Source organism: Fringilla coelebs, assembly GCF_963513975.1.
Source record: "Fringilla coelebs genome assembly, chromosome: 11".
Taxonomy (NCBI): Eukaryota; Metazoa; Chordata; class Aves; order Passeriformes; family Fringillidae; genus Fringilla; species Fringilla coelebs.
Window position 1 is genome coordinate 14299730 of NC_140037.1, and position 19046 is coordinate 14318775.

At 40.2% G+C, this 19046-nt stretch overlaps 1 protein-coding gene across 2 annotated transcripts in view; it reads left to right on the forward strand.

The window, feature by feature from the left end:
* The window catches only part of TENM1 (teneurin transmembrane protein 1), a gene marked incomplete at both ends in the record, with an annotated part of 224038 nt that overhangs the window by 127910 nt on the left and 77082 nt on the right, over positions 1-19046 (forward strand). The window contains 4 exons of one of the 2 annotated variants that reach the window (XM_084212897.1): positions 1984-2169; positions 3201-3224; positions 5458-5604; positions 16185-16401. In XM_084212897.1, coding sequence (XP_084069023.1) covers positions 1984-2169; positions 3201-3224; positions 5458-5604; positions 16185-16401 — 574 coding nt within the window. The remainder of the gene's footprint in view (positions 1-1983; positions 2170-3200; positions 3225-5457; positions 5605-16184; positions 16402-19046) is intronic. The other variant, XM_084212898.1, reaches the window with a different exon arrangement.

Below are 19046 nucleotides of genomic sequence, written 5' to 3' on the forward strand. Positions count from 1 at the left end.
TCTTAAAGTATTTGCTAGATTTAATTCTCAGGAGGTCGATGCCCAAGCTGGAGCAATAGGTTCAAATAAAACCAGTGATCCTCTGCCAGCCTGCTTGGGAGTGATGCTTTTGTGATCTGGTGAAATCAATTTACTTCCTAAACATAGGAGCAAGTATTTGGACATCTTCAGTGCCAATGGAATAAGAAAGCAAGTTCTCCTGTAGTCCTCCAAGCAATCTCCCAGGTTTCCAAGTAACAAACAAACCAGTAACAAAACAAAAGAGCCAAGGCAAATTATGCAGCAAGGGGGAAGAAATCCTTTCCAGTACCTGCAGGCAGGCAGTCCAAGGCATGAAGCAGTAGATGAATATATGATCAGCAGGCAGCAATCAAGACTTTCTAAGGTATAATGTCCCAGACTCAGCACAGTTTTTCATTTGAATATAATAGAGCAGTGTCTTTTCTTGTCTTACATATTGTTTTTCAGGAATACCATAGAATCATATAATCAGATAATTATTTTTATCTTGTACTCCAGTATAACACAACTCCCTGTCCAAATATTAAATTTAATTCTTTTTTCTATAGCTGATTTTGACCTCCTAAGGGCAGTACTTAGCAGTTGCTCTTACTGACTTTTGTGTGATGTTCTTTACCATGCCTTCTGCTTCTGAATTTGAGGTAGACAATGCTTTTGCAGTTTGTCACTCACCCATCCTATTGATTGTGCACTGTGCTGTCACCCTGGCTATTACCAAAAATAAGGGCTAAGCTCTCAAGACAGAGCCCAGCATGTCTTTGATGTCACTGTGCTGTTCCAGTTCTGTGCTGCTTTTTTCTTTGTGTTAAAATGATTGGAAGATAAGATTTCAATTTAAACTTTAAAAACTTCCCTTGATATGCAAGTGACAGCATTTGTCACTACAAATGCTTTTAAGGATGTTTATATACAATAGTTCCCAGATCTAAATGATCATTGTTTAAAATCTGTCAAGGGAAAAATCGTGCCACAACTAAATATGTAGCATTGACATTTGGAATGGGAGTAGACATGAGTGTTTGGCTTATACTTTAAGTGCTATCATCTGCTTTCTGAGAGAAAGAAGGAGGAGACATTTCTGTAGCAGGTTAATTACAGGATAACAAGCAAATTCTGTGTCTTTACAATAATTATTCTAAAAAAATTCAAACTACGTGGAACCTTTTTATAATGAAACCATTCTTTTCACAGAACAACTTTAGTGTGCATAGAAGCAGAATTGCAATTAGCATATGGTGAGGTATTGAAACAATTCAGGACTTCCATACCACTTCACAATCAGGGCTGTTCTACAGTGCCCAGGTAGAGAAATCTTCCAAGGGCAGTGCAGGAGGTATTACTTGAAACAGGTTTCCTGGTTTCTTAGCAGTTAACTCATGAAAATCAGGAAGGAAAAAAAAGTCTGAATCCTCAAAAGCCTTTTTAGAACTGGGGGGATCTGAATGGCCTGTAGGTCATGTAATGCTGCATGCTGCTGTCAGAGTGAGGTGCTTGCCTCATCTCTTACTCCTTTTCTGGTGACTCTCTGTGCTACAAGTGAAGGCCATTTTGTCATCATTACACCACTGAAAGATTGGTTTGTTTATATATATATTTATATGCTACTCTATCCTCTAATTCAGCTCACAACATTTGAGTTTGTAAGAGATTTTAGAATTGAGTCTCAGAAGAATAAGTCAAAAGATACAGACTCTTTCATGTCATTGTTTGTCTGCTTCAGACATATTACTCTACCCTCTGCAAAGCCATCATTTCCAGTCTCCACCCCAAATAAATAAATTATCTGAACTGCTAAAGAAGGAGGCAGCCAGATTGCATAAGGTCTGTACTGAGTGACAAAATCCCATGTTTGATCCAGCTGACGAGTGATATTCATACAGAAGTGAATCAGTCTTGATGCAAAGTCTGTTTGCAGTATGAAAGCGCCTGTTCCACGTGGTGTCCTTTTGTTTTTCTCTGCAGAGCTGTGTACCCTGGACTGTGGCAGCCACGGTGTCTGCTCCAGAGGGATTTGCCAGTGTGAGGAGGGCTGGGTGGGACCCAGCTGCGAGGAGCGGACCTGCCACTCGCACTGCGCCGAGCACGGGCAGTGCAAGGACGGGAAGTGTGAGTGCAGCCCAGGATGGGAAGGGGACCACTGCACCATTGGTAAGGGGCTTCTGTACCTCAGGAAATGAAATACAGAAAATCCTAATCCAGTCCTATACAGATGGCCATCGTTCTGGTTGAAATCTGTTTGGAAAAACAGAGACTCAGAATCCAGGCAGGTGTACAAAAGGTGCCTCTGCACTCTGTTTGTCCCACAGAATAGCAACGTGGCACAGCTTTCTGTGTAGAGGAAATAACAGATTAGTTAAAAAAAACACAGAAAGGAAAGATAGCTCAGCCCTAACATATCTTTGGGATGTGTTCATACATGAATTTTGTAGTCAGGAAGGAAAAAAATGTTGAAAAAGTAGAAGGTGTGAGGAAACAAAGCTATTATTTACCTTACGTAATTCTTGCATTAAATCTCTTGCCTTTCTGTCTGAGGATTTACATATTTTACTTGCTGCTAATGGTGTTTTTCCTAGAGCTGACTGCTAACAATATTCCTAATAAGGTAAAGCTTTCAGATATTTTTAGAAGTCATTAGTCTACTATAAAAATGTAATAGTTATATTTTTAATGAAATTCAACAGTTTTTTGCAAAGTCAAGAGTGTTTCTCCCTAGGATGTCCCAAAGTGAGATTATTATCTAATTTTCAGAAATGGGCAGTATAAGGTCTCGCATTTGTTTCTTGAAAAAAAAATCTAGAACGTGCTATCTTTATCTGGAGCATTTTAAGATAATTCATTCCCTGCCTCTAGAATTCACCAAATCAAGAGTTAGGTTTGTGATGGAGGAACAGCCTAATTTTCTGAAGATTTTTTTAGGGCAAATCCAAAGGATCAAAATACTTTAAAAGATAAAAAGACCTGCTGTTCACATTGTGGGCCAGGTGTGGTCCCTGCACACTTGTCATCAAATGGAGAACGATCACAAACACAATGCTCTGGTCACAGCAGCAGGAATAGATCTGCCTGCAGGAAGAGGGAGACATTTTATATCTAACCCCAGGTGTCAAGCCATGAGCAAATGTATTTTCATTTGGTACAGAAGTTTGATCCATCTCAGTTTTGTTCTTTTCTTTTTTAAGCTCACTACTTAGATGCTGTTCAAGGTAAGTTTTTCATATCAGCATTCCAAAAAAATAATGAAAATATACAAAAGTATTGGGAATGGAGTGTTTACTGTTACTCATTTTGTTTGAGCTTCTGTATTGCTAGGTTCCCAGAATAGATGACACATTTGTTTATGGAAATATATATAGATATATATGCACACACAGAAATTTACAGCAGAAAGTGCAGTTTTAATAAGTAATGCACTCGACTCATTTGCAAAATTGTACCAATGTAAGCATGTTTTACGGGCCCATCTGATGTGCTGTGTTAGGTAAATCCATTTTTTGCTCTTGTTTACCATCCAAAGTGATGCCAGAGCTGAGGACTTGCTAAAAAGCTTGTGTTGATATTGTCTCCCATGAGAAGTAAAAAAAGTATTCTTTTGTCATTTATGCTTGAAGTAAGTTTCTTTTGCTAGAGCAGCGCTCTTGTTTTCTAAAGCAGTCTGTGCCAGATGTGATCTAGTTCTCTTCAAATCATTTGATACAAGAGTTTGCTGTTGCTTTGTGTCTGGCGCTGTTCACTGGATTCCCGTGCCTCGCCGCAGGTCCTGCTCGTTCATGTCAGTGCTAGAACCTTCCCAGTGTGACAGCAGTCCCTGTGCCTGGCCCACACCAGTGGTGCCCAGCCCCTCCCAAAAATGCTGCTCACTGAAACACCAAACTAAGTTCAGAAAGATCTCCGTGCTTATTTCCTGTTTCTTATTTTATATCTTTGGAATTAGATAATAATAAAAGCACATAAGCATTCATTTTATTGCATTTGTAGACTTAGGGGGTAACCATACACAGTAGCAAAATATAATCATGTACAAGAAATTAATTAACTCAGCAGGATAGTGATTGAAAGTGGAAAAACATCCACATTACCCAAAAGAGCTCTCACATCCTGCCCTTTCCCCCAACCCCCTGAAAGAGGCTTTTATAGTATCTTTGGTGGTTGCCAAGTTCATATTGTTTTGGAGTAGCATCTTCCATAACTCAGTGTGAGAAAATGGTGCCACCCATCTCCAGTTTTTCTGGGCAAGAGAGTCAGACCCTCTGATCCCTCTGTTTGCAGATGTTATTGATGAACTGTGCCAAGAGTGAGAAGGAGGGAGGTCATGTGTCTCATGTAAAGTAACCAGGAAATGTGCTGCATGTGGGGCTGTGAGTCACAGCCTGACAGACCAGACTCTCCAACTGGCTCCTCCAGACTCCATTTGGAGCTATCAGGCACTGATTCTTCCTTCCTCCTCAAAAATACCCTCTCCCTGATAACATCTATGTGTTGATGATCAGTATCAGGTGCAGGGGGGCTTTCAGACCCTGTATGTCCATGCTGGCAAAAAGAAAGAAGCCAGCTTAGAAGCGATGCCACTCACTCTGCCATTCCTACTGCTGAGCTTTGTCCATTGTCCTTTGGCTCCATGTGTGACATGGTGAGGATCTGAGAAATGTCTGAGCTGGCACTGCACTATGCAAGCAGATGGACATGAGTGTGCACATCCAAGAGACCATTCCTCTCTTACAGGCATGAAATATAGATGTGAATGTCCAAATGACTATTGATTCAGAGCTTGCAAGTCTATAATTGAGAGGATGCTACAGCCCTTGGTCCAGTTTTAATCTAGAATCAGCACCACCAAGGGGCGTGTGTTGGTCCTGTTGGATCAGCTCTAAAGGAAGAGAGTGGAACAGGAAGGCAGTGCTCCCTCAATTGCCTTCTGTGGGAAGAGTGTGTTGCAGCATAAATCAAATTGGCTTTTTCTCAGTCAGATGAGTATTTATGAACGGAATAAAAAGGTCACTTCCACTCCCTGCAATGTGTAGGACCATGTCCACAGATGCCAGTTTGTCATTTAGACAATATTTTCCATGTGTATCTTTGGTATGAATCTTGACTATGTGATATTGTTAGTGAACTATAGTTTATTTTTCAATAGAGAAAGAGATGGACATGATTTCAGAACTTTATAGCATGACTTTACTCACTTCTGTGCATAAAATATTAAACACTAAAAAAAATCCTTATTTCTCACTGAGAAACTACTTTTGGGCAAGCAAAGGGAAGGACAAAGTTGGGGATTTTTCCATATTTGGCCAGAAATGTAAGTGGCTCCCAGGCTGTAATCATTTGAAGGCAGCAAGTATAGTGCTAGAAGTAGGAATGTTAATGAATAATTGCAACTGCAAAATAAGAGAAAATATCCCTTCATGAAGGCCTTCTTTTTTATACTTTCTTTTTTAGATGGTTGCCCAGGTCTCTGTTATGGAAATGGGAGGTGCACTCTTGATCAGAATGGGTGGCACTGTGTTTGTCAAGTGGGCTGGAGTGGCTCAGGATGTAACGTTGTCATGGAAATGGTGTGTGCAGATAACCTGGACAATGATGGAGGTATGATACATAATTCATGTGTTTATCTGTCACATCCTTGACTGCCATTTAAATCCATAGTTTTGGTGTATGCTTTCTTTTTTATCACAAAATGTCAATGTTTTTCTGTTTGCTCAAGACAGTTTTTCCATTGACTTCATCTGAAGAAATACAGTGAGGAAACAGACCCTTGAGCTGGATGCTACTGAAGGCAAAAAATATCTGTGGCCATATTTACCATCCCAGTGCTTGCTTTTTTTCTCATAGAAAGCAAAACAAAACAAAAGTGTAATAAATAATTTCCTGTATCTCCTTTCCACTCTTCCTCATAATTCTGTCAGTCTTTCAGAAAAAACAACCAAGAGACACCCAAATGAAAAAAACCTCTGTGCCTGTCAAAATGCATACAGTTAGTCTTCTGTTAGTATTAATTTAATATAGTTGCAAGCATAAAATGCACATTTGCAGTTTCTTCTAACATTAGTCTCTCTTAATACTTCTACTGCACAGCACAGTTCTCACAATTATCTGGACCTACTTTTGGAGGACTGTTGAGGAAACTAGTGTAGAAAGTGTGCAGAAGAGATTTTGGAAAGTACTGTAAGCAGAGCCCTGTACTGAAATAATCATTTGCTCCTTTTTATCAGTTGAACAAGGGCATTTGGCACTAGGTGCTCCCCTCAGTTCTCTGTGATCTTGATTTCATTCTAAGGTTGCATAAGCTTTAGTTTTGCTGGGGAAAGCATAGTTCTTTCATGTGTTGGTCTCTGCTTCCTTTCCAGCAGTTTGTTCTAAATTGGAGCTTTTTTTCTTTTTTTTTTTTTTTTGAGAAAAAACATCCAGCTCTATTTCAAACTTGCCAGTGGGAGAGAAGCCACAATATTCCTGACTGGTTTCTCTCAGAGTTAATTATTTTTCCTGTCTGTTTTAGGAATACTCATTTACTGAATGGTCAAGGGCTATTGCTTTTCTCTCCTTCACCTGCTACCATCCTTTACTGTGTGCTTGTCCCAGCCTCAGAGCTGTGCAGCAGAGAGTGGATTCAAGGCCAGGTTTTATAAGGCTTTGAGAAACCTGAAGCAGTGCAAGATGTCTCTCCCCCCCTCCCCATGGCAGGGGCTTGGAACAAGGTGATCTTTAAGGTCCCTTCCAACCCATACAGTTCTATGATTATATGATTGGTTATTTTTTTTTTCCTTAGATTGTACACTGAGAGTTATTAAAATACATATTATCTTATTGTTTCACACTTAAAGACCATATCAGTGTCCTGGGTGAGATCTTACACTTGACTCTAGGGGCAAACCTTGCTATGATGATGGTCTGTTTTCTTCTAGGTCATTGATAAATTAAGCTTGATGTAGGTCCAAGAACTGAGGTCACTGCAGGACCTCAATAGAAACATTCTGACTCAGTGATGATTCCTCATTTACAGATATATTTTGAGACCTTCTGATTTTGTATCCTGTGGGCTCTAAGACCCTGCTGTCCTTTGGCAAAGGCTTCCTCATTTCTGAACCCTATTCAAAACCGCCTTATTCCTCTCATATCCTTCCTTTTCCACCTTATTTCCAAGAGGTCCAAGAACCCTTTCTCTGCCCACTGTCTGTGCTCTCCTGCACTGGAGTGTGTCCCTGTCACACAAGGTCCCACAGCTGGTGTCCCTGCCCCCTGTGCTCTCCCATCTGTCGCCGCTCTCCCCCGCTGCCCGAGCCACTGACTCACTGCATGCTTGGATCTGCCCACTGGAACCCTGCTTAGCCTGCAATGTATGGAGAGCATTTCCTGATGCACTCTGTGAACTGGCTCTCTGTAAACTGCCCTGTGCTGGGATTTTGGGTGCTTTATATTCTGCAGTAACAGTGAGTTATTGGGAGAGTTGGCACTTTTAACTCTAAATCTCCTTGAATTTGCCAGTTTAAGGCAGACACTTCACATCATATCACTGCAGGTTTTAAAAGCAATTTTCTTTTCCCTTTTTAATGGGAACATAACATGGACTAGGACAGCTCTGTTGACATTAAAATTAGAGATAAGTGCAGAGAGAAATATTTAATTAATCTGACTACTACAGGTGGGCTAAATGTAATTAAGTTTTCTTCACAATTTCCTATAAGAAAATAAAATTATATCTATATATGATAACCACTTCTCTTTATATTTATATATACATATATTTGTAGGACCTGACTTGGCGTAAGTATAAATTAGAAAAATTCCCCTAAAATCACTGGAGTTATACCGCTGTTAGATGAAATCAGCAGCTGTGTGTTTCAGGGTTTGTATTCCAACACAACAGGAAAATCAGGAATTGGGAAGGAGGTGTGACATTACCTCTGAAGTCCTGTTTGCTGGGAGGTTGAGCCTTAGACTATGAGAATATTATGGTGGCATAGTCAGTTTTCATCCATCAAGCTCCACACCTGGAGTAGGTTCATCAGGATGGAAGTTATTAGCATTTTCACCTGCAGCTGAGGTGAGTTAAGAGCTTGCAGCCAGGTGAGTTAAACACAGCTGACAGGTGGTGGCTTCCTAAGGCCTTAGGATGTGACATAGTCAGTGACACATAGCCCAAGAGATAATTAAGTGCCCTTTTATAGGCCAAATCATGGAATTCTCACCTAGCAATGGTCTTAATCATTCCTTTTGTGTTTAAATCAAACATTTATATCTCAGTCCTATTCTGTGTAGTTTTAAGTTATTTTTTCAGTTAATTTGTCACATGGTACTTTTGGGGATGGAAAACCTGAGATTTTTATAGTTCAAAGCTGCATTCAGAGACATGGTTAAAAAAAAGACAGGTTAGTCCCAACCATAAGGATTCAGGAATGTCATTTAATTGGCATGAGGAAGAATCGGTGTTGTTGTTTACCCTGTATTAGCAGCACAAAAGCTTTGGGAGGGAGAAAATCTTGAATTAATTTTTTAAGGACTGATACAATCATAAAAAGAAAAGCTGGAATAAGCATATTCACAGGCATCCTGGTCCTGCAGCCACTGCAGCACCACGATCCCCTCAGTGCAGTTACTGCTGGTGGTAAGATAAAGCACATGTGGAACTCTTCTCGGGGGCAGGGAAAGTGCAGTTTCTTTCAGAGCCCAGTTAGGATTTGCTGCACTTGTTCCCTGGCTGTAGCAGAGCTGCCTTTCCCATTCCAGCTCATAACTCTCTGTTAGCTTTTTCCTGCTCGCAGGCTTAAGGGCATGTTTACCTGTTCAAATATCACTACAAATATCAGTGGAAAGGTCTTAGCATTATAACAGATGCACGATGGCATGGTTTGCTCTTGTTCTCATGGAGTGCTTCTGCAGTCTGTTAGCAGTGTGATGTCCATTAAAAAATGCCAAGGAGTCAAGCAGGTGTCCTTTGCAGTGGGGCCTTTCCCTCACTGTGGCTTCCCTCAGCGTAATTCCCCATTCCTGATCCTCCTCCTTCACTGTCACAGCTGACTTGATTTCAGTTTAGAAGATGAGCCATTCAGCTCATCTGAGCAGGTCATTTCCTCTTGTCCTGACGCTGAGATTCATCAGAAGCTCCAGAAGATCTCTAGAAAGCTGTGCTGAGCTCACAGCTCTGCCTGTGTCTTGGGGCAGGAGGCAGAACACACTGCTGAGGTGTGGGGACACGCAGAGCACTCAGGAGTCACACCCCACTCAGCTGTAGCCAAGCTACAATTTGGCTGGTTTTTGGACATATATTTACCCAGCTGCTGCACAAACAGGTCTTTGTCTCAAGCTGAAAGTTGCAGCCTGTCACTCCTATTAGTTTCTTTGATACAGATCTCCCTTTTAAATTCGCCTGCATCTCCTTTTATCGTTTGTCTTTCATGAATCAATCTTGCCTGTTTGTTTTTAAGGAAAATGCTGTTTACTACAAGCTTTGAATTCTTTTCCAAATATGCCTTCAGTCACTTCAGACAGTTATTGTAGCATTCTCCAAGCTTTTCCAAGCACAAGGAAATATATGACTCAGCATAGCCTTGGGTTGATAACCAGTGCTGCTAAAATATTGATGTATTTCTGACCCGTCCACTGGCGTTTTAATAACCCATCCATCACAGAGATATTGAGTCCATATATAAGTAATATGCTATTATTGCCCAATATAAATAATACTGATGGGAATGGTTTTCATTGTTGCTGAGCAGCGAGGACTCTCCAGGGATACTCAGAGTTTCTGAAAGCCCTGATATATTCGTATTGTCCCGAGTGTGGAAGGCCAAACACTGCTGGTACTGCCTGGGTAAAACACTCACAGCCTTTCCATAGGTACACTGATGGGTTTCCTTATATCAACACCAGCATTCCCAGTTAACAGCCTCGCTGCCTGCTATGTATTATGGATAAAATTTGGGCACTTTGAATTAATGCATATGAATAAGCATTAGAGACTCTTGACAGTTGCTGCTGCTGCTTCGTCTCTTCTGAAGTTACTCTTTGATTCCGTTTGCTTAGATTCCTAGCAACACTAATTAGACTGAACTAAGCCTGTGGTGAATAAAGTCAGCACAGGCAATATTTAAGGAGACACTTAAATCCCATTTTTTACTGTCTGTGAAAATGTTCTGAAGACAGATCTCACAGCTCCATCTCTGGCTTGCACTCACTGGGATCAGTATAGACCGAGCAGGAGTGCACTGATCCACTCACACCCCTCTGGGTAGCTCTGCAGCAGAATGATAGAATATCCTGAGTTGAACAGGACCCCCAAGAATCTTCCAAGTGTGGCTCCTGACCCTGCACAGGACAGCCCCAAAAATTACACCATGTATCTGAGAGTGTCATCCAAACACTTCTTGAACTCTGTCAGGTTTTGTGCTGTGATGGCTTTGCAGGAGAGCCTGTTCCAGTGCCCTACCACCCTCTGAGTGAAGAAACTTCTCCTAATATCCAACAAACCACTTCTTGTAGTATTCTGGGTTGGACATTACCAGAAAACTTCAAATCTATTCGTTTACATTAACCAGGTAGTTAATTTCAGTACATCATCTGCATGTGTGAAAAAAGATTGAAAGGGTGAGAGCTCTGCTCATTTAATGAACTTTTAAGCAGAAGAAGAGCAATTGTAAGTTTTACTGCTAACTAGCTATGTTTTCCTCACCAGAACTTAATGATAGTGGATGGTTTATTAAAATAACTAACATCAGCAACATGGGAGGTAGAGTCTGATTGAATTTTTAATTTTCAGAGCCAGTTAATAGTGTCTCAGTTGTTTAATAGAAAAGAAGCTGCTGTGCAAGTTGTTGTGTGCTTCACTGGTGAGGTGGGGAGGCCACCACTGCTGGTGTGAACCGCTTTGTCCTTTGTCCCCTTACCAGTGCCTCTTTACTGTCCTTGGGTGCTCCTGAAATTGTATCTAGACAATTTGTACCAATTGTGGACCCAGATCCATTTTCAGGAACGTGAGTTATTGTGGTATTGCCATATTTGTGCTCATGAATTGCAAGTAATACAAGGGTGGATGAGAAAAGTAGAGATGCTGGGATTTGAAAAGTAGGTGATGTTTGTATCAGGCACAGAATATATGACTTGTTCAATGTTCTAACTTAGAGCTGACAAAATGCCTTTTTTGTTTCCAACCCTGATTTTATCTTAATGATGACTTAACACAAGTATTCTGCAGCACGTGGAAAGCTCAAATGCAAAACATACAAAATGCACTCACTGTGCAGCATTTTTCCAGACATAGAAAGTAGAGAGATAAATATTGCTGGAGAGGTAGGTCCATAGCCACAGGTCCATTGCCAGTTTTTCTGGCTGCTGAAGGTGATCTTGCCTGTAGAAGAGAGATTGCTGCCCAATGTGTACATCAGAAAATGTGCTGTTCCAAGCACAACATGAGCCTTCTATGACTGCAGCAGAAGCATAGCTGAGGAAGTAATTTCACAACACTTGTGACATCCCTTCCATCATATAGAAGAAGGAATATATAGATATATACATAAATGTATAAGCAAGAAAATGTATTTTGTTTGATGGAAAACTTTGTGTGATTCCATTGACACACAATCCTGACCCAATAAATATTAATATCATTCCTTATAGAAGGCTTCCTGAAAAAATCTATTCCCCAGCAAAGGAATGGGAAAATCTTGTCCTAGTTCTGTGATCTATTGCAATGCAGATAGGAGTGCTGTGACTGAAAACAGAGGAACTTGTTTTGGCATGCTCTGCCTTCTCTTTGAGGTTGTTTAAATTATTGAAGAGTACTATGAAGTGCTTTCTATCTTGAAGTTGATCTTTGTAAATTCTGTTTTAACAGTAATATTAAACATATTTTAATTTTCTAATTCACTTTTAAAACAAAAATCCCAGTTCATCATTATCCTTGCATACAAAAGAAGGTACCTGGAGGATGGGAAGCCACAATCTCAGACACATCAAAATGTAAATCACTTTATTATATAAGTCTGTAGTGCACTGTGAATGTGCCTGTCTTTCATATAAAATAAATTTTAAAATGCTAATAACAAACCAAAACCATTTACACATCTGTAATACATTTTAGTCTGCACCTACACTGTGATGCTCTTTGGGGTAATTGACAGGAAAAACTTCAGTGTACAGGGATCTCCTGCTGCATGAATTACAGTGTTTGCTGTTTGTAGTAGTTTGTTCATACTCCTGACTGTTGTCTCCTGAGATTTAAAAGACAGCCTGCTGATTTGCTAACACAGTGAGCTTTTTAATAGTTGGTTCCTGATACGGAAATTTAACTAAAATTGTGACCACTGGTTGAGAACTGACTAATGTATTTGTAGCATTTTCAAGTGAATGAATTTGACAATATAGTTTATAAACAAGATTTATTTGGCTTTTTTTCTTTCTGGGTTATTCTCCTGGATGAAAAATCTCATTTCAAATAGAATTGGCTTGTTGAAAATTTTATCCTCATGTGCACTTATTAATACAATTATCACAACCTCCCTCCGTATGTAGCTTGTGATTCTGCACCAGCTTGGTTTGCCTGGCTCATTTTGATGGATATTGTGCTAAATTATAGGAGTTTTCTTTTGAGGTCTTGGATTTGGATTTTTTTACTTTTCTTTTTTTCTTTTAAATTATTTAATTTAAAACCAATGTCTGCAATGAGCCTAAAGTGGAACAAAGATTTGGTTTTGGCTTAAGAGTTCCCTGTTTGCCCTGAAACAGGTGTTTTATTATTTTTCTTCTTCACAAAATGATAAAAATATTTTTCAGTTCTATGCAAGTCAGTTTCTCTTCTAAATTTTGGTTGATTGGAGAAAAGCTGGAATTTCATTATTCAGATAATTGTAGTTAATTATCCTAAAATACACACAGGAATCTGGGCTAAGTTCATGATTTTAATGGTGCACAGAGAAGCTGCTGCTTCTGCACTTCCTGCCTTACTGCTCATGAAGCATCTTCTGTGAGCCTCTAACATGTGTCTTCTCCTTCATTCTGCATGGTTGTGAAAGAAGATTGAAATTAATTCCCATCTGATCAATCAAAATGTTTTTAAAAAACCACCATGAGAGAGAAAGAGAGCCCATGAATGATGGTGTGTGACCTGGAACACTGCTCCTTTGCATTAATACTGAAATTTTGGGAGCAGTTTCTTTCTCTCATGACTTTGTAGCCTTTGTTGCCTGTAAGCTGTTTCTGCTGAATCCAGCATTTCATACATTTGTAGTGCTATTAGGATGCACACCAGTCTCAAAATGACTTGTTCAGCTGTGCTTCTGGGACTTCACACCTTCCTGATGGGAAACCCTCCCTGTTGTAGCCCTGGGAGGCTGAAGAGGCAAATGAAACCAGGTGCAAGTAATTCAAACCAGAATAACTCCATTAGCACAACCTGGAAGAGTTTATAAGGCAGTCATGTTGCTTACAAGTAAACTGCAAAGAAAAGAGGAAAATTGAGTCTGACTGGAAGATGGAAAACTGCTTTCCCATTACTTGGTTTCTTTTTGTGTCCAGCCTGAATGCAGTGTTGGTCACCAGGTATGTAAGCTCTTGACTGAAGCAGAGGAAAATGAGGACTCTCTTAGAAAAAGCAAAATAGTTAAGTGTTATTTTTGTAGCTATTTCTTTCCTTCATATTCTACTATTTCTATGACATTTCACTTTTGTTTCTTATATAAATGAGAGAATCAGGTCAGCTCAGTTCCCACATTTAATAGCTTGTTGACAAGGAAAAAATTAATCAAGATTTCTAGTGTGGAATAAATTACTCCAGAATAACTTCCCCATGGATACTGATATTCTGAAATAAGTGCTCCTTTTTTCTGATTAGCACAAAATCTGCTAGACCAAAGTTTCTCAAGTTTCTCAGGTAGACATTGGTGATCTTGTGGAAATTATCATCTTCCAGAAGATCAGTGGACTCCTTGAACAAGACTTGTTACTGCCATAACCCTACCCCTGGCAGAGCCACGACCAGTATAAACCACAGCAAGAAATTTCAATGTCTTTATGATATTTTCAGATCTTGTAGAATTCTTTGATATTTGTAGTCTTGGATGATCTGCTGAAAAGCATCTGTAACTTGATGCTTTTCAATTCTTATTAAGAATATAGAGAGCTTCATTCCTTGGACAAAAAGTAGATGAAACAGGTTTTTTTCCTTGCAGTTCCAAGCATGCTCTTCAATTTTCAACACAAAACACTCTTTTTTTTTTCCATCAGAACACACTGAAAACTACTCTGGTTCATGTTGTGAGCTCCTCCATCCCTTCCTGTGTGCTTTTGTTTAGACTGGAGGCCCCTTATTGTTTCAGCTTCCTGACTTCCTAGCAGATTTCAGTTGCTTCCCAGGCTTTCCTGAATATAAAGTGACTTCTACACTCAAAGTCAATAAACTCAACATTGCCCTGTGAAGTTATTCTTCTGCTGCTGGCAAATGCCTGTTGTCTCCAGCATTTGGGGGATGTGGAAAGCACACACTGACCTGTAGCCATGCCAGCTCTGCTGGAGCTGAGGGTCCTAGATGATTGTTGCTAGCTATCTACAGTTGCCCTTGGCTCATCTCTACAAAAACTGGCCTGCTCTGCCTGATTTCCCAGTTGCAGAGGATAGATTTGTTAATATTTTTTTGCTTAGCCGAGCAATTATCTTGCTCAAGGTCAGGCAAGGATTTTCAGCTGCCAGGAAAGCCCATTTGATGATCTGTGTTTGTTCTGTAGAAGGGCTTTTGCTTTCTTTTCAAAGTGAATATTTTATGCTGCCATTTACTGAGCATTCACACAGAGCTCTGTTGAGAAAGCAGTAGGCTTGGCTGGGGATTGGGCTTGCACCCATTAAAGTCAACAACAAAACTCCAAGGAAAGCACTCCCCTGCTCCCTCCAAGAGCACCCCTGAGGTGCAGTTTGATGGACTTCAAAGTGTTGATACAAACAGAACATAGAAAGTCAAAACATGAAGTGAAAATATCTGACAGTGTGTTGATCCTATAGCATTCCAATTTCAACACAAGGGAGATCCATACAGTGATGTGATGCCTCTGCATTTATTCAGACCAACCTTGTTAGAAATACAAAGTGTCTTTGTTGAAAGATAAAACACCTTTATCTTGCTTTAAATGCAAGCAACACAGCTGCTAAGTCATAAAGTGGATGCTGAAGAAGATTGTTGGACATTTTACTATCTCCTATTAAATCTGTTTCTGAGTATGTAATTTAGCCAATTTGGACATCTAAGCTGCTGATAGAAACAATTAAATGTCAATAGCCCAATTTTAAGTTTTATTTAGGTGCTTAATTTAGATGCACTTCAGTGTTTCATTTTTCATCGTAGGTTTTAGATATTTAAGTAACTTAACTTCACCCACAAATGTTGCTACAAGTTTATTCATGAAGAAATGTAGATTTCTGAAAAAATCTATTATTTCTTCTATTTTTCATACTTGAAAATGGACAGAGGAGAAGTAGCTTTATTTTCACTTTCCAAATTTGCTTTCATGGTGCAAACATCTATAGAGAGGACTGTAACTGTCTGGTCACTGGTATAGAGCCTGAATTTAGGTGTGCATTCATGTATCAGCTGCAGGGGTGTAGGTACAATTATGGCCTTTCTGGATCATTCTGGTATTGCAACCAATAAATGAAAAATAAATATCCTAAACCACTTCTAAAACTATTATAGGGCTTAAAACAGAAGTTAGACAACTGTAAAAATACATTTTTTTACTGCAGTGGGGACACTTGGGAGAATTGGGTAAATTTCAGAGCTCTTTTCTGGGGACTGGTCAGTGAGTGCATGTCCCACCTGAGGTGACCAGGCAGTGCTGACAATAAAGGGCTGTCAGAAGGAGCAGCTGCACAGTGTGGATCACATTGCACTGACAGTGAAGTGTAGTGACTTTCTTCTGCCTGGTCTGCAGGGAACACTGTCCTGCTCTTCCCTTTTCACTTTGTTTGTAGGTTCTGTTTTCTCACTGAGTGAGGATTTGGTGAGGTGGTACAGTGTTAATGATTGAGACAAACCCCCCTGGACTAAGCATGCTTTATTGAATGTGACTGTGTCATAATCAGCATGCTTTCACATTGATTACATCCCTCCTGTGCTCTCTGATAATAAATGTGCTGCTTTATTCTCAGAACTGTTCAATTTCCTGAAGTTTCCATTCTTTCCATTTTAGATGGCTTGACAGACTGTGTAGACCCTGACTGTTGTCAGCAAAGCAATTGTTTCTCAAGTCCTCTCTGCCAGGGTTCACCTGATCCCCTTGACCTTATCCAGCACAGCCAACCACCCTTCTCTCAGCATCCTCCAAGGCTCTTCTATGATCGAATCAGGTTCCTTATTGGGAAGGAAAGCACTCATGTAATCCCAGGAGATGTCTCCTTTGAGAGCAGGTGAGTCTTCTTTTAAATTAAAGACTTTTCTGAATATTGAGAACTTAAATTATTTCACCAGGAAAAATGGGGATACTTGGGTAGCTGAAAATTTTTCACCAGTGCTCATAAAATACTTAAGAGGATAGCAAACTTTTAAAGTGCCAACAGCTGAGAATATTGGTTATCAGATTGTTGTTGCTGCCTGTCTGGTTGGTGGAAGTGTCCCACCAGCATACTCTTCTACTCTTATTAACAAGAGAGACTGTTGTGGAAGGTGAGTTATCTCATACTTGTAAAATCAGCAGAGGAAGTTCAGCCCTTCCCACTGTGCATACATAATGGCAGGATGCAGAAGAACAAGTTGGATTCACATCTGCTGTCTTCAGTCACCTTTCTGCCCAGTACAATTTGATTGGGATTTACAATGCAATGAATTTAAAGTGTGTCCCTTGCATATAATCTAGACATATAGTGTAAAAACTTTGTTGTTTTTGCTACACCTTGATAAAGCAGTGTGGAGTGTGGTTTGTGCTGCAGGTTATCGTGCAGAGTAGAGTGATTCCTGAGTGTTTGTGGGATTGGCTTTGCCCTTTAACAGGAAGGAACTGTGCAGTAGGAAAAGGGCACTCACTTGCTCAGAAAACCCAGTAACACATATTTTCTTGAACATTTGAAATAGAGGGGCACATAAGTTTTTATGCTGCAGCTCACTTGGGAAGCTATAACTTACATGCTGACAAAGAGACCCACAAATCTTCCACATCACCTGACTATTACCCTGTCACCTAGGCCTGTGCATTAGATAAACCATGTTCCAGTAATAAGCATATAAGAATTTTTTATTTTCACACTACGCAGCACTTAGTTTATAGCCTCAACACAATCCTGCACACAAATTCAGTGCACTTTTTTCTTCAGCATTAATTTTTAATAAAGTAAACTTGTAAACAGTCATTATTGATCTGAAGTAGCTAAACATTTAATCACTATCAATAATGTAACAGGATGTTATAAATATGTAGAGCAATAGGCCGTGAACTCCATGAGAAGTACCCACCTGCCACTGGTGGGTCTCTTGGAGTGTTGCACTTATAAATGAGGCCACTGTACTTGGGGCAGGGTCCCAGGCTGGCTCTTTGTGCAGTTTAAACCAAAAGTCACCACTGAAAAATTTTCCTCATCAAAATGCCTCGCAGTGGGGAGTTTCCAGACAGGAGGTGAGTGCTCAGTTGCCTGTACAGTGTTCTGTGACACTGCAAATGTTAGCAGCCAGATTGTACATAATCCCATCAACGTGCTCTTATAGATAGAAGGAATTGATCTTTTAAAGCTATCATTGATGGGATTTAACTTGGATTTAAAAGCTGTTTCTGAGTATTTCATTTCTTTACCCTGTTACCTGCCGTGCCTTTGAAGACTGAAGAGCAGTGAAGTCCCCTGTGCAAGCAGCAGCCCACCCTCACCATGGCTTCTGGCTTCTGCCACTGAGGAGGAGGACTCTGCTGGTGTTGGTGTGTCACTGACACCCCAGATACCATTTCCTCCCACTCTACACAAATTCATAGCTCTTTAGAGAAGATCATTGGGGTTCAGGTGGGGGTGGCTGCATCTTTGGAGTCAGGGCAGTGCCTGGAGACTGCTGTGCTGCCTTTCCTGAGGTTTGTCAACAGCAATCTGCAATGTATTGGGCACCCAAAAGGGTTCCTCAGTCCACACCTTGCTTGATCCTTGAGTCTTCCAGACTGTTGAAATATTGTTCATCCAGAAGTCAAATGTTATTAAAAACTGCCAGAATTTTACTCAAGGATGAGAGATAAGCAGGGTCTCTGAAAGAGGCAATGGTTCAGAAATCTTCCTCTGACATTGCCAATCTGACTGTCATCTTGTGTCAGTTCTTCTCCTGGGAATTAAGATTACTGGAAAAATATAGAAAGACAACTGCTGCTACAGTAAAAACATCAGAAATCTGTGATCCTGCTTATCTGGAAAGAATGCTTGAGGGGCTTTAATCTCCTTTGGGCTGTTGCTGAAAAGGTTCTGTCTAGGCAGATGATATTAACCCATGGCTGCCTGCAATGGCACTGATTTTACAGCATTGGTGGTACAGCATGAAATGTGGGAAGGATTGGATGGAACAGTGGCATGTATTTATTTCAGAGTACTGCCATCCATTCCCACTGGTGCTCCAATTTTGCAAAGCCCTATCTGCCTTTTTTTTTCCTTCATTTCCCTTTACAAGAAATCTCTGAGGCCATTAGGAGCATTAAGGAAGAGACATCTACCCAGTGTTTTCAGGCTTCTGATTCAAATGACATTGTGCAGTGTTTTACTGTACCACAGGTCAGTGGAACTCTAGTGTGGGTGATGTTTGCATGAATCTCACTGGAGACAAAATGATGTTGATTAGATCTTGGAAAGCTATCAAAAATACTGAAGATTATCTCTGGCCTTCATGCTGGAAGTGTTTGGTCTGTGCCATATCCTGGAATTTTCCAAACAATCTGAAATAGTAAAATTAGTTGTTCTGACAGCTGCTGAGACATCTATCCCTCTGCATTTGCATCTTGGACTTTAGCTTGGCTCTAATATTTAATCATTTGGCTTATACAGTCGAGTCAGGATGTTGCATGAGCCTTGGCTAAATACTACACCAAAAATAATGT